Source organism: Chelon labrosus (assembly GCF_963514085.1).
Source record: "Chelon labrosus genome assembly, chromosome: 12".
NCBI lineage: Eukaryota > Metazoa > Chordata > Actinopteri > Mugiliformes > Mugilidae > Chelon > Chelon labrosus.
This window is the reverse complement of record NC_140345.1, coordinates 11134262-11145932: the sequence shown is the minus strand read 5'-3', so window position 1 is coordinate 11145932 and position 11671 is coordinate 11134262. Positions and strand designations below refer to the sequence as shown.

Genomic DNA, 11671 nt, shown 5'->3' with positions numbered 1-11671 from the left:
AATATTTTGGAAAGATTTCATGTTTTTGTCTTAATTATTTCATTTTAGGGCAAATGCTATTGCCAGGACTCCTTTACTATAAATATAATTGATAGCTTTAAAAACAGTATCTATTATTCTATACTATTCTATTATTTTTATGTTTTAAACAAAAACTAAGGACAGTTCTGTCAAAAATAGTGATAGAATTATTATTGAATTGTTTTTCAGGCCGTTAACTAATTACGGCTAATTAATTAACAAGAGATGTGACAGTATTATGTTGTAGCACAAAGACACACATAAAAATGTACATCCAAAATTAGTTTACAGATACTATTTCTGTCCTCCATGGTCTGCCACGTCCTAATCTTTGAACCACCTGAAAGAGGGAGGGGGCAGGTAGAAAGTCACGTGGTCACACAGGTAGCTTCACTACAAAAACTGGGAGTGTTCAGCCATTACTCCGCGATGGTGACTGCGGGAGGTAACGCGTAAAAAAAAATCACACGCGACGAAATTTGGATTTACAGGAGCTCACCTTTGCACGCAGGTGTTACAGTCAAGGTGTTTCTACCTCTTGCCTCCGGAGCGTGTCTCATCTCCTGCGTATCTTTAGTTTGCTGTCCTTTAGCTTTGTGTAGTGTTAGGTTAGTTTTTTGGGGGGCTGTGTTTGTGTTCAGATGACGGCGCAGGTAGACTACCTGGTGGTGCTTTTCACCGCCACATCTGGCGCGTGTGGAGAGCTGCTTGGATCTGACGAGAAGGAGCTCGCGCACTTGGTTTGGCAGCTGGTGGATGTCAAGAACAAAAAGGTAAAAGTATTTCTTATTACGCGCTTATTATTGTTATTCCAAAGCAGGAAATGTAGTGGTGAAGAGTGAACAGGTAGACGGAAATCGTTGGAGAAACAAACAGTTATAGACTTTTAATTATTCACGAATAAAAAAGTGAGTCAGGTCAGTTGTTGTATGTTCTTCTTACTATACACATCTAATCAAAAAGCCTCTGTACGTGGAAAGTAGAAGTACTATAATTAAAGCACTAAATTCTCCTCTTCTTCGTGTCATTTAACTGACTCTTGTTTTTGTTGCTCATAATTTTACAGATATTTAATGCTCCGTCCTATATTGTCCTACAGTGTGTGAGTTTCTATGCAGGCTACAGTTTCAGGACTGACTTGTTTTTTTTCTCCTCTGAACCAGTTGGGCAAGGTGAATGAGCTCCTCATTAAGCCTGACCTCTCAGACTTGACAGAAGAAAAAGAGGAGGAGGATGTTGTGGAGGAGAGCGTGGAAGAGGAGAATGGATCTGGGACAGACTGCGTCTCCACAGCGAGGAGTATTGACTCTGCTTTAGACCTGGTAATAATGTCTATAAAGTCACTGGAAAAACACTTTCTTACCATTAATTAAATAGTAATTATTTATACAATTCTGGTTGAACGGCCCGATGAAAGATATTTTTTATTTCCCTTCTAAGTGTTTGATATTTGTTTTCACAGTTTCATATACAGCTGACAAACGAGGTGAACAGCGCGGGCGCAGGCACGTCGGTGTGTTTGTGTACAGACGGGCAGCTCCACATCCGTCAAGTGATTCACCCCGAGGCCGCGAGCAAGGTGAGCAAGCGAGCAAGCTGGGTGGGTGGGTGAATGCCTCGCAGCCAGGGCGGATATTCACTCTGAGAAGGAACCTTCAGCGTTGCTCACACAAAGGGATGTGTGGTGTCAGCGCTGTGCTTCCAGCTTTAATTTTACAGTGAAAGTTAATTTAAGAGACACTCGTGCAAGTCTGTCCAATGACACACACCCATGCACATAGCATTCTTGGACGCATAAAACACTGACGCACACTGAGGCTGATGAAAGTCTCCGACAGCTTTAAACTGTGTTAAGTGTTACACACACTCTAATCTACTGGCTTGAGCAAACATGAGTGTGGCAGTAATAAAATAGCAGCTGTTGATGGGCCACTTGTTCATGTGTTTTTATTTCTTCCTTCTACAGAACATCCTGGTTCCGGACTGTTTCTACTCTTTCTTTGACCTTCGGAAGGAGTTCAAGCAGCACTTCCCCACATCTGACCTCAAGGCTCTGAACGCACACACCATGGCAGAGTGTATCTTTTTATGTGTACGTTCGGTACCATATAGACGGATATTTACTTACTGTTTAACACGTGTACTTATAGACATTTTTGTGATTGTTCTTTCTGTTCATTTTGAACGTTTTCAGTGTGTGCACACTCAAAACGTACAACACACATATTAAAAGTTTAAAAGCCACGGGGTGTTGGCTGTAGGGATAGAGGTTTTGAAATGCAAATAGAGCAAGAATGGCAGCACCTTACTAAGCCCTCAGTGCAATAGTGTATGTTTAGCCAACAGGGCAATCCCCACACACCCACTTGTTCAGGAAAACCAACATGTCACCTTGTGATCTTTCAGATTTTAACTCTCATTTAGAGACATTCATTTTACCTGCAAGAAACAGTCCTTTTTTTGTCAGTTCCTTGTTTGCTTCCCTTAACTGCGTCCTCCTCAGCTCTTAGTATACCTGTTGACGTGCCCACCATGTGGGATCCCTCAGCCACTCTCGATCCATCAGCCATAATGCCTGCAGAAGTAGCCATACAGCAAGTCCAGCTTATGGCCAATATTGTCCTTGCACTGCTTTCTGAGCCATTTTGTGAGTACCGAATACAATGAAACTAAAAGTAAAATGTTAGGCTAAACAATACATAGAATTCATGAATGTGTTGGTTGAATCTCTTATTTGAATAGTTTCTGTTTACTTTTAAAGCGTCTCAGTTTGATACATTTATGTGCCGTCATTTCTGATTTCAAAAGACAGTTGTTTATTTTGAAACTCATTGCCTTCCCATTACAGACCACACATTTTCTAACCCGGAAAGAGTTAGTGAGAAGTTTGAAACTGGCACTTGGTGAGTAACATTTGTTCAAGATAAACATTTATTATTTTTTTTCCTCTGAAATTAACTCAGAGTCCACTCCCGCTGTGATAATTTGCGTCTGTGTCTGTGCAGCAGTAAGATGGAGAAAGTGTGCGACAACACAGTGATCAGAGCCAGAGGGTTGCCATGGCAGTCCTCTGACCAGGACATAGCTCGATTCTTCAGAGGCCTCAACATTGCCAAGTACGTTGTTAATACAGTAAAGTCTCGCTCCTTCACGTTTTTGTATTAATTCCATCAGATGGCGTCATATAAGTGATGATACACTGGCGACCTAAGGTTTCCACAGTGTTTAATCCTCCATATGTTGTGTTGTATAGAGGAGGGGCTGCTCTGTGCCTTAATGCTCAGGGGAGGAGGAACGGAGAGGCGCTTGTTCGTTTCGTCAGTGAAGAACACAGAGACCTGGCACTGCAGAGACACAAACACCATATGGGCAACAGATACATAGAGGTAACCTGTCTGGGACCGACAATTGTTATAATTGTTATTAATTAAGAATATCAGCCACACAACAATACCTTTATTTAATTTGAATCTATTTATTGTCCTGTCACTCTTCGCTGCTTTATCTGTTGCGACAATTACTCTTAAATAAGCCCTTTGTTTCCTTCCAATGGCAGGTTTATAAAGCAACAGGAGAGGACTTCCTAAAGATAGCAGGAGGTAAGATATGAACATATATGTTCTGCAGTAACCTAGACATATAGTTAAATTAGGTTAGATTAAATTAGATCCTCAGTGTTCTGGTGAATTCCTAACTATGACAATAGTCAAAATTTCAGTTTGTATACATTCTCTAATCTTTATTTTTGGCATTTAAAACATTTTGGCACCCTAATAATAAGTATCTCAAGTGAACTGTTAGGGCTCATCATATTCGTTTCTGTCCACTTTTAAGGGAAAGTCATAATTTGATGATAAAGTTGTCAGTTGTGACTCATTGATTTGATGAGATTATTAATGGTAACATGACATTTAAGGAGGGCAGCATGCTTTCTACAAGGCACCACAAGTCATCACTGAGTCATTTGATCTGCATGTTTAAGATTTTACTCACGATGAGGGCCTATCAGGAAACAGAACTGACATTGCGTGCTTCTAAAGTTTCTTATCATAAAGATGAAAGGTTCAGTCGATCGCTCAAAATTACGAAGCGATAAAAGTCAAGTGTGGCCGCTTTCGTTTCAACGAAAAGAAGTATAAGGCTGAGCACCAGAGAAACCAGAAAAGTGTGTTGTACTTTATTGACTTGTGGTTAAGTAGGTGTATTTGTGTCCTTGTATGTGTCAGGTACCTCCAATGAGGTAGCAGTGTTCCTGTCCCGTGAGGACCAGATCATAATCAGGATGCGAGGTCTCCCCTTCACCGCCACACACGAGCAGGTGCTCACCTTCTTCTCGACAGGAGACGGCCTCAAAGACATGTGTCCAGTCAGTGGAGGAAAGGATGGCATCCTGTTCGTCCGCTACCCAGATGGGCGTCCCACCGGCGATGCGTTTGTTTTATTTGCCTGTGAGGAACATGCTCAGTGTGCTCTGAGGAAACACAAGGAAATCCTGGGGAAAAGATATATTGAGCTCTTCAAAAGTACAGCAGCAGAGGTGCAACAGGTACGTCAGGTTGTCTGACTGTGTGGGTGCGTTTCTCTGTACGGTTCATGCAAAATGTGTATTTGTATTTTTGTATGTTAATTTTGACTTCTGGTAAATCTTCCTGTATTTGTCCCTTTGTGTTGATTCAAGGCGTTTTCCATCTTTTCTCTTCCATTTGAAGACAAAAGGAGTTTTTAGTTATTGTGTATGTGTGGAAACCGGAGTGAGTGACGATGTTAGGGCGTGTTTCTTATCTCCTCAGTTAGCTGTAGGAATTACTGGAGCAAGGCTTATGGGTGGGGACCTGTATAACAAGGTGGACTGTGTGTGCTTGTTTCCTTTTAGACACACACACAGGTACTCTAGCTTCTCTTTGTCTTTGGTACCTCTTTTGCTCTTGGCATCTTTCTGTCCACTGCTCTCTCTGTCTCGTGGGATGAACACTTGTGGATTAATTTTCTTATCTGGACTGGTGAGCTCACAGCCCGGATACATATCTATGCAGAGGCCTGTCCTCATGCTTTTATGTTTGACACACTGCAGGGTTTTATTAGTCCTCTCCAGAAATGCAAACATGCTGGTGTCCTGTTGGCAACAAGCCAGCTCCTGTCTGACATTGCAACACATTTAAACACAACGTGGACTTGTTTTGCACAAAAGACCTTTTAAGAAGTGTTTCATCGGTTCGTGAGGAGCGAATTTTAATTGTTGATGTAAAGGGTATGTCTTGTGGTGTTTGACTGTATTATTTTATGCAGTTTCTTGATCTGAGGAAGCATTCCTAAACTTGACTGCCTGCTTGACAGTCTTGACAGAGTATGTTATAGGAAACTGTGGGTGTGTGTTTCAGGTGTTGAACCGGTACTCATCGGCCCCTCTGATCCCCGTGGCCCCTGCACCCCTGGTGTCAATGCTGCCCACAGTTTCTCTCCTGCCCCCTCCTGGTGGGATGAGGGACTGTCTGAGGCTGAGGGGGCTGCCTTACACAGCGAGCATAGAGGACATCCTCACCTTCCTGGGCGAGTTTACACACGATATCAGACCGCATGGTGTGCACATGGTCCTCAACCAGCAGGTACATGCAGTAACCACCCCGACACACCCATTCACTCTCATGCTTTCTGACACACATTTCCAGATGTTGCTGAGTACTTTCTCACTTGTTTGTGTTTGCAGGGTCGTCCGTCAGGTGACTGCTTCATCCAGATGACTTCAGCAGAGCGGGCGCTCCAGGCCTCACAGCGGCTTCACAAGCACGTCATGTCCAGCCAACGAGGGGCGAACAGCCGCTACGTGGAGGTGTTTCCCTGCAGCGCTGAGGAGATGGGCCTTGTGCTGATGGGAGGCTCGCTCTCACACACGCACACACACACACACACCCGGAGCAGGAGTGGGACAGGGCTAAGCCCGCCGCCATGTAAGTCCAGACGTAAGTGCTGCTGGGAGCTGGGGGTGCTTCGGGACTGCAGGGTAGGTGGGCTCCTGCCATGGGGGCAGGGTTGCTGGTTTTTCTTCAATCTAGAACTATGGGAGGATGGGAATATCTGGTCTTACCAGGAGGATTTAAAACTGTGTGTGTGACAGTTTGTGTTGGTGTATGAATGTGGTACCTCTTTGTAATTTAGTTTGATTAAATTACTCATTTGCATGGTTCTTTCAATTTTCACCTGTGTTCACACACGTTCTGATTCAGTACTTTAGTTTGTTTATTCAGAGGCATGTTGTTCTTAATTCTGCACCCTTACCACTACTTAATTAATTCATAACAATCTGAAAGGGTTGGAGTGTAAGTGTAAGCAAAAGTTTTAGTCTCGACTAGCCTACAATATGGCAAAATGGCTTACAACTCTGATCTTATCAGATGAGTAGTGGCGGTTGTGGGATGTAGCATCATTAGACCCGAGCACCTCAGGTGTGTGCATCTCCTGTGCTTGTCCAAATCAGGAGCTGTGCAAAAGGTGGGCAGAGCTGATCGCTGGTGCGTAGATGTGCCTTGTTCTCACTGTCCGTAGTCCTTCATCATGAATATCCACACTTAATCTAAAAATGGTCTAATGTTTATGATATAAAGTTTTGGTGTTCACATGAGAGAAAAAACACACACACCAAATTCATAGCCAGTATGATAATGAAGGGAAAACTGGATCTTGTTTTTCTGCAGAATTTATTCACACACAGCTACTACCTGGGCTTTAACAATATCACTCTTGTATTAGAAAGATTACAAAATAAACATTGATCCATGCTCATGGGAAATTAGAACTAGAGTTTTGTCACATCTTTGGAAGTTAGCTAAAACGCTTATGACACTGCATAATAACAACAGTGTAAGCAAAGTTTCACACCAGAACGTGAGCCACATTCCTGTGCAATGTACAGTTCACAGAAGCTTTCGTTCTTTAGCGTGTGCACACATACCATACATATACATGTTAGGTGTTGAGTAATGGTTGTCATGACCTCTCTCAGAAATAAACAATGACCAGACTTCACCATCGTGACTGTGTGCTTCTCGTTTGTCTTGTTGTAAATCTTTTGTCTCTTCCTCTGTATTCTCCTCTCCAGGTTTATCCCCACCTTCCTACCCCTTCACCGCTGCTCCACAGGTCCTGCCCTCGGAGGCCGCTGCTGCTCTCTATCCTCCCATTGGGCAGGTGTTGCTAACCCCTCGGCCTCTGCCACCAGGACATGCCTACTACCCTGCCTCAGCCCAGCTGTACATGAACTACGCCGCCTACTACCCAAGGTAAATAGTGGTAGTTTGAACAGATTTGAACGTAGTCTTTGGTGTCATGATTTTAATTACAAGTAAATGGTCAAGTTCTCAAAAACAGGACAGATGCTCGCATTATTTGCAGTGTAACGATACTGCTTTATTAGGGCTTGCACTGCTTGGACTTTCATAAAAGATTTGCATAAAATTGTCAGATCATTAGCCAGTTTACATCAGAATTTCATTTTTCCTCACAAGATAAATCACTCCAGAACTATTACAGATAGATGTAAAAGTCACAGTTTAAGAGTCTCTTAAACTCTTAAACTAGGCCTTAAACCAAGGATGTTAGACTGTGTTGACTTGTGGCCATGTGCTGCTGAGTAAGTGAATAAGAAACTAAGCTGGTATTGTTTATGTGTTTGACTTTCTGAGCCTTCTGTTTGCATAGCTATTATTTTGGTTACTCAAAGAACATGAGTCCACTCAAACATTTAAGATCACTTTCTGGAACAAATTACATACTAACACCTTGAATACTACATTTTACAGTTGACTGTTTCTTAAATGTCCCAAAACTGATTGTAGCTAATAGTTTATATAGTTGTTGTTATTTTCTTGGCATCCCTTTTGTTTGATTTACAAAAGGAAAAGAGGTTTGTCTTTGGTTAAAATCCGTCTTGGCAAGGAGTAAGGTGGAGACAAGGGTAGTTAATAACTGAAGACTGTGTTATCAAAGAACTTGGCAAACATCTAGTGACCTCTGTTTCTCCCTGCTCGGCCCTCTGTCATCGAGAAAGTCCTTCAAGCCAACACCCAAAGTCACTCCCAGGTTGCTGTTTGTACTGTGTTTGTTGAAACACAAAGAAACAAAAAAGAAAAAATTATTTTGCTTTCTGGATAGTTTGAGCGTAACCGTGTTTCCATGCCTTCTTTTTTTTTTTTTTTTATTCCTCCAGTCCACCTGGCTCACCTACCGCCATAGGTTTCTTCCCTTCCCCCTCCTCGCTCTCCTCTCCTGGAGGCTTGGTGCGCATGCCAGGTCTGACCTATAACAACAATGGAGTCAAAGACCTCATTAATGCAGTGCAGGGATACCAGGTAAGAGAGCGTTTTCTTCAAATATACCATTAACGCTTAATACCTGTAAGTTCTTACGTGTGCAAGTGTTCTGTGCCTTCATAGATCACATACCTTCCTGTAGGATCCTAGAGTTGTATGCAAATCTCTTCTTATTATGGGTGTGTATTGTCAGGCATCCACTGTGTTTGCCCAGAGGCTATCAAACTAGTTGATCCTGTCTACTCTCCCAGTTCTGTCACACGCGCTCTGCTGCTTGCTTCGACTTGAACTGTAGGAACACCAAGTCTTACTTAAGCCTGGAACAGAGCGGCGAATCCCAGGAATAAAATTTGATAAACGGGTTTAAAAAAAAAAAACTGGGGCTGAGAAAGTATTTTTTCCTCCTCTTTCAAGTTGGCCCTGGATTTCAAATACCCTCATGACTTTTAGGTTAGTGTCTTTGACTGTATGTGTCTCAGCCCCCTGTCTCTGTCATTCCTCCCCCTTGCTCACGCCACAGTACGCTCCCGAGGATGCTCTCGTGCACGCCCAAGGGCCTGTGCACATTCACGACCCGACCAGGACATTGCTTACACAGCCCAAAGAATGGGTGTGTATTTAAGGTGTCTGAGGCAGGTGGCAGGTAAGGACTGGCTGAGAGCTCAGTGAGGGGGGATTTACTTTAGGCAGTGGTTGTAGCTTTGGCTTGGGTCTGAAGTGGTCACCAGGGGTTACAAGTACCATAGCAACATTTTCAATGTAGATGGGGATTTTTAATAATACAGCAGCGACAATGGGGATATATCTGATTGGTTTGAGTGCAACTATCTTGGTTTGGTTTTGGTCACTCTGTTGGTTTTGTTTCGAATGATTACGACAGGAAGTCTGCTTTATCTAATACTGACTGCTACTACTGTATATTTCTGTCCTCTCAAGAAGTCTTCAGTGGATTCAGTATTAGCCAAGAGAGCCAACTGACTGTTCACTAAACCCCCCTTCTATCATTTTTATCACCCCTCTAAAAACACAATTACAACAGTATAAGTGTGATGAGTAAAGTAAGTAGTGTGTTTATCTGCTCTAACATAAGCTGGAATCGGCTAACTAGCACTTTACCTACAGTAAGGGCTGAGTGTTGGTTCCAAAAACACCTGGCATTAATAATTTTACTTTTTTTAATTTAAGCGTCAATTAAATTTTAGCGTCGATTAAAATCCTAATTGTCTCAGGCCACTTTACAGAACCCGGAGCCTGCAACGCTGACAGCGAGCACTACGGTGGTAGAACCCAGCTCATATAACAGAGAGAGGGGTCAAAGCTAAAATTTAGTGGTGGTTAAATTAGATTTATACTGGAGCCAGTTTGGTTTGTGATAACAGCAGCAGCCCTGGAGTTTAGTACAAGAACAAACAAATCTATCAATTCCGTTTCAGAGGCAGTTGAATAAATCACCTTTTATTTAACCAGTAGTTTTTAGCAGTTCATCTCAGCTGTGATTCACACTGCATTACTTTCTCATTAATAGGATATTAAGAGGCACAGAGCCTCTCTTAAAGTACTGAGCTATAACCATATGTTTATATTTTTAACTAACTTTAACTCATGTGCTACTAGCGAGTTGTGTGTTTGACCATAATCAGTGACCACAATTCCTTGAAGTGAAGTATTTGAATCATTTAAAATGATTTATATATCCATTGTAAACTGGAAAGCTTGACAGGCGTAGCAACTGTAACTAAGGGCAGGGCTTGGTCAACGGTCAATTGGTGGCGTTGTAGTGTGATAGATGGGTCATATCTGGCATAGCTTTCAGGTGGTTGAGAAGGTGATGGGTAACACCTGGTGCTGGGCTCTCTTTTTGTCACTTTTACACTGGGATAATTTGCCTCTGTTTGTCTCTCCCTTACCCCCCACCCCCACCTTTCAGGGTCCCGCGGAGTCCATGTCTCTCCTGAACAGCAGCCTGATCGGTCAGTCCAGCGGAGGGGATGCGCCTCTCATGTCCTTCCCTACACTCATGACCAAGCCAGGGGGGCAATACCTGGATCTGACCCTGCTGTAGGGTCACATATATACAAAGGTTACATGACAATCTGGTATATGTCAAAGACTTGTTAGTTTTTTGTTTTAAATCTAGTCTTTTAGATGTGTTATTTATATCGTTAGGAACAGAAATTATTGTATTTTATACCAAATTCATTGTGGCCTTAGCCCAAAATAGCAGTTTTGTCTTATATTGCACATTTTAAAAGCTTTATATAGATTTTTTTAACCTTTTATGAAATTATAATCATTATGATATATATGCTAGCCAAATTAGAGAAAAACGACCTAGTAGCATTTGAGATAAATTTTTTCTTTAAGCTTTTCTGTGAAGAGTGAATGAGTGTGAACAAGTGTGAGAGATGAGAATGAGTATTATGCATGCGTGCTGTGTCGATACGTTTTATTACTTAATCTGTTAAAGCAGTACTTTTCTCGTGTTTATATGCATTTTATACAGTACACAGTGATTGTAATGGAAGCTTTAGTGCATGAAGAAGTTAGTAGTAAAACTTTTGAGATGTTTACATAATGCCAAATATCAATGCACTGCTAATCAATAAGACTACTAATAAATATAATAGCAGTATCTTTGAATTATATGTTACACTGTGAGTTTGTCAGACTTCACTTACATAAAATGTGACAACTCACTCTACATTAGCCCTCTTCCCCCCTACACTTTCCACCGTTATGTGCACTGTATGGCTATGTTTCCATGTTGTGCTACACCACCAATGTTGTCTTACCTTTTGTTTTGGACTCGGCTGCACAGAGGACGGCCTCAATTCTCAATAACTTAACCACAGGTTTGCATCCTTAAAGAGGATTCACGTCACACATTTGCCGCTTACTGGGTAAATCTCAGCAGTGCAGTCAGTTTATGACCAATTTTATTACATATGTTGCTTCAGATTTCACAGTCCCTCACACTTTCCTTGTCTTCTTTCCAACATCTACTCTGATATAGGAGAATGTGATCAAACAAATGTTCATCATATTTTAACCTGGTCATTTGTGGATCTTACAGAAAGTTGTAAAGGAAATGAAGGACATGTATCTTGTGAATTTAATTGTCACCTGTGCCTTACAGAGTTGATGTTTGTTCATGTCTCTGTACACATGTCTAACAGTAGGAGTTACTGCTGTTCAGGATGTCCTGCTGAAAAAACAATAAACGTAACATGTGAAGTTTGCCTGCCTCCAGCTATTTGATTTCACTATTTGCCTTGTGAGCATTTCACTTCGCTGAGTGCTTGTTGTGCTGCCTCTAACTCGGGAGGGTTTTAAAATGCACAAGGATG

At 42.0% G+C, this 11671-nt stretch overlaps 1 protein-coding gene across 3 annotated transcripts; it reads left to right on the top strand.

Annotated features, from left to right (window-relative positions):
- Window positions 1–272: 272 nt before the first annotated feature.
- esrp1 (epithelial splicing regulatory protein 1) lies at window positions 273–11561 on the top strand. 3 transcript variants are annotated; one of them, XM_084557365.1, is made up of 16 exons: window positions 273–794; window positions 1185–1343; window positions 1484–1600; window positions 1988–2099; window positions 2525–2668; window positions 2870–2924; window positions 3027–3137; window positions 3275–3407; window positions 3578–3620; window positions 4248–4567; window positions 5400–5624; window positions 5726–5978; window positions 7115–7295; window positions 8222–8363; window positions 8845–8967; window positions 10252–10390. In XM_084557365.1, exons 1-15 carry the CDS (start codon window positions 663–665, stop codon window positions 8944–8946), a joined length of 2229 nt encoding a protein of 742 aa, XP_084413491.1. In that variant the 5' UTR covers window positions 273–662; the 3' UTR covers window positions 8947–8967; window positions 10252–10390. The 3 variants fall into 3 exon arrangements, with proteins under 3 accessions (XP_084413491.1, XP_084413489.1, XP_084413490.1); XM_084557363.1 differs by lacking the exon at window positions 8845–8967 and having other exon boundaries at window positions 10252–11561; XM_084557364.1 differs by lacking the exon at window positions 8845–8967 and having other exon boundaries at window positions 274–794; window positions 5726–5966; window positions 10252–11561.
- The last annotated feature ends 110 nt before the right edge of the window (window positions 11562–11671 follow it).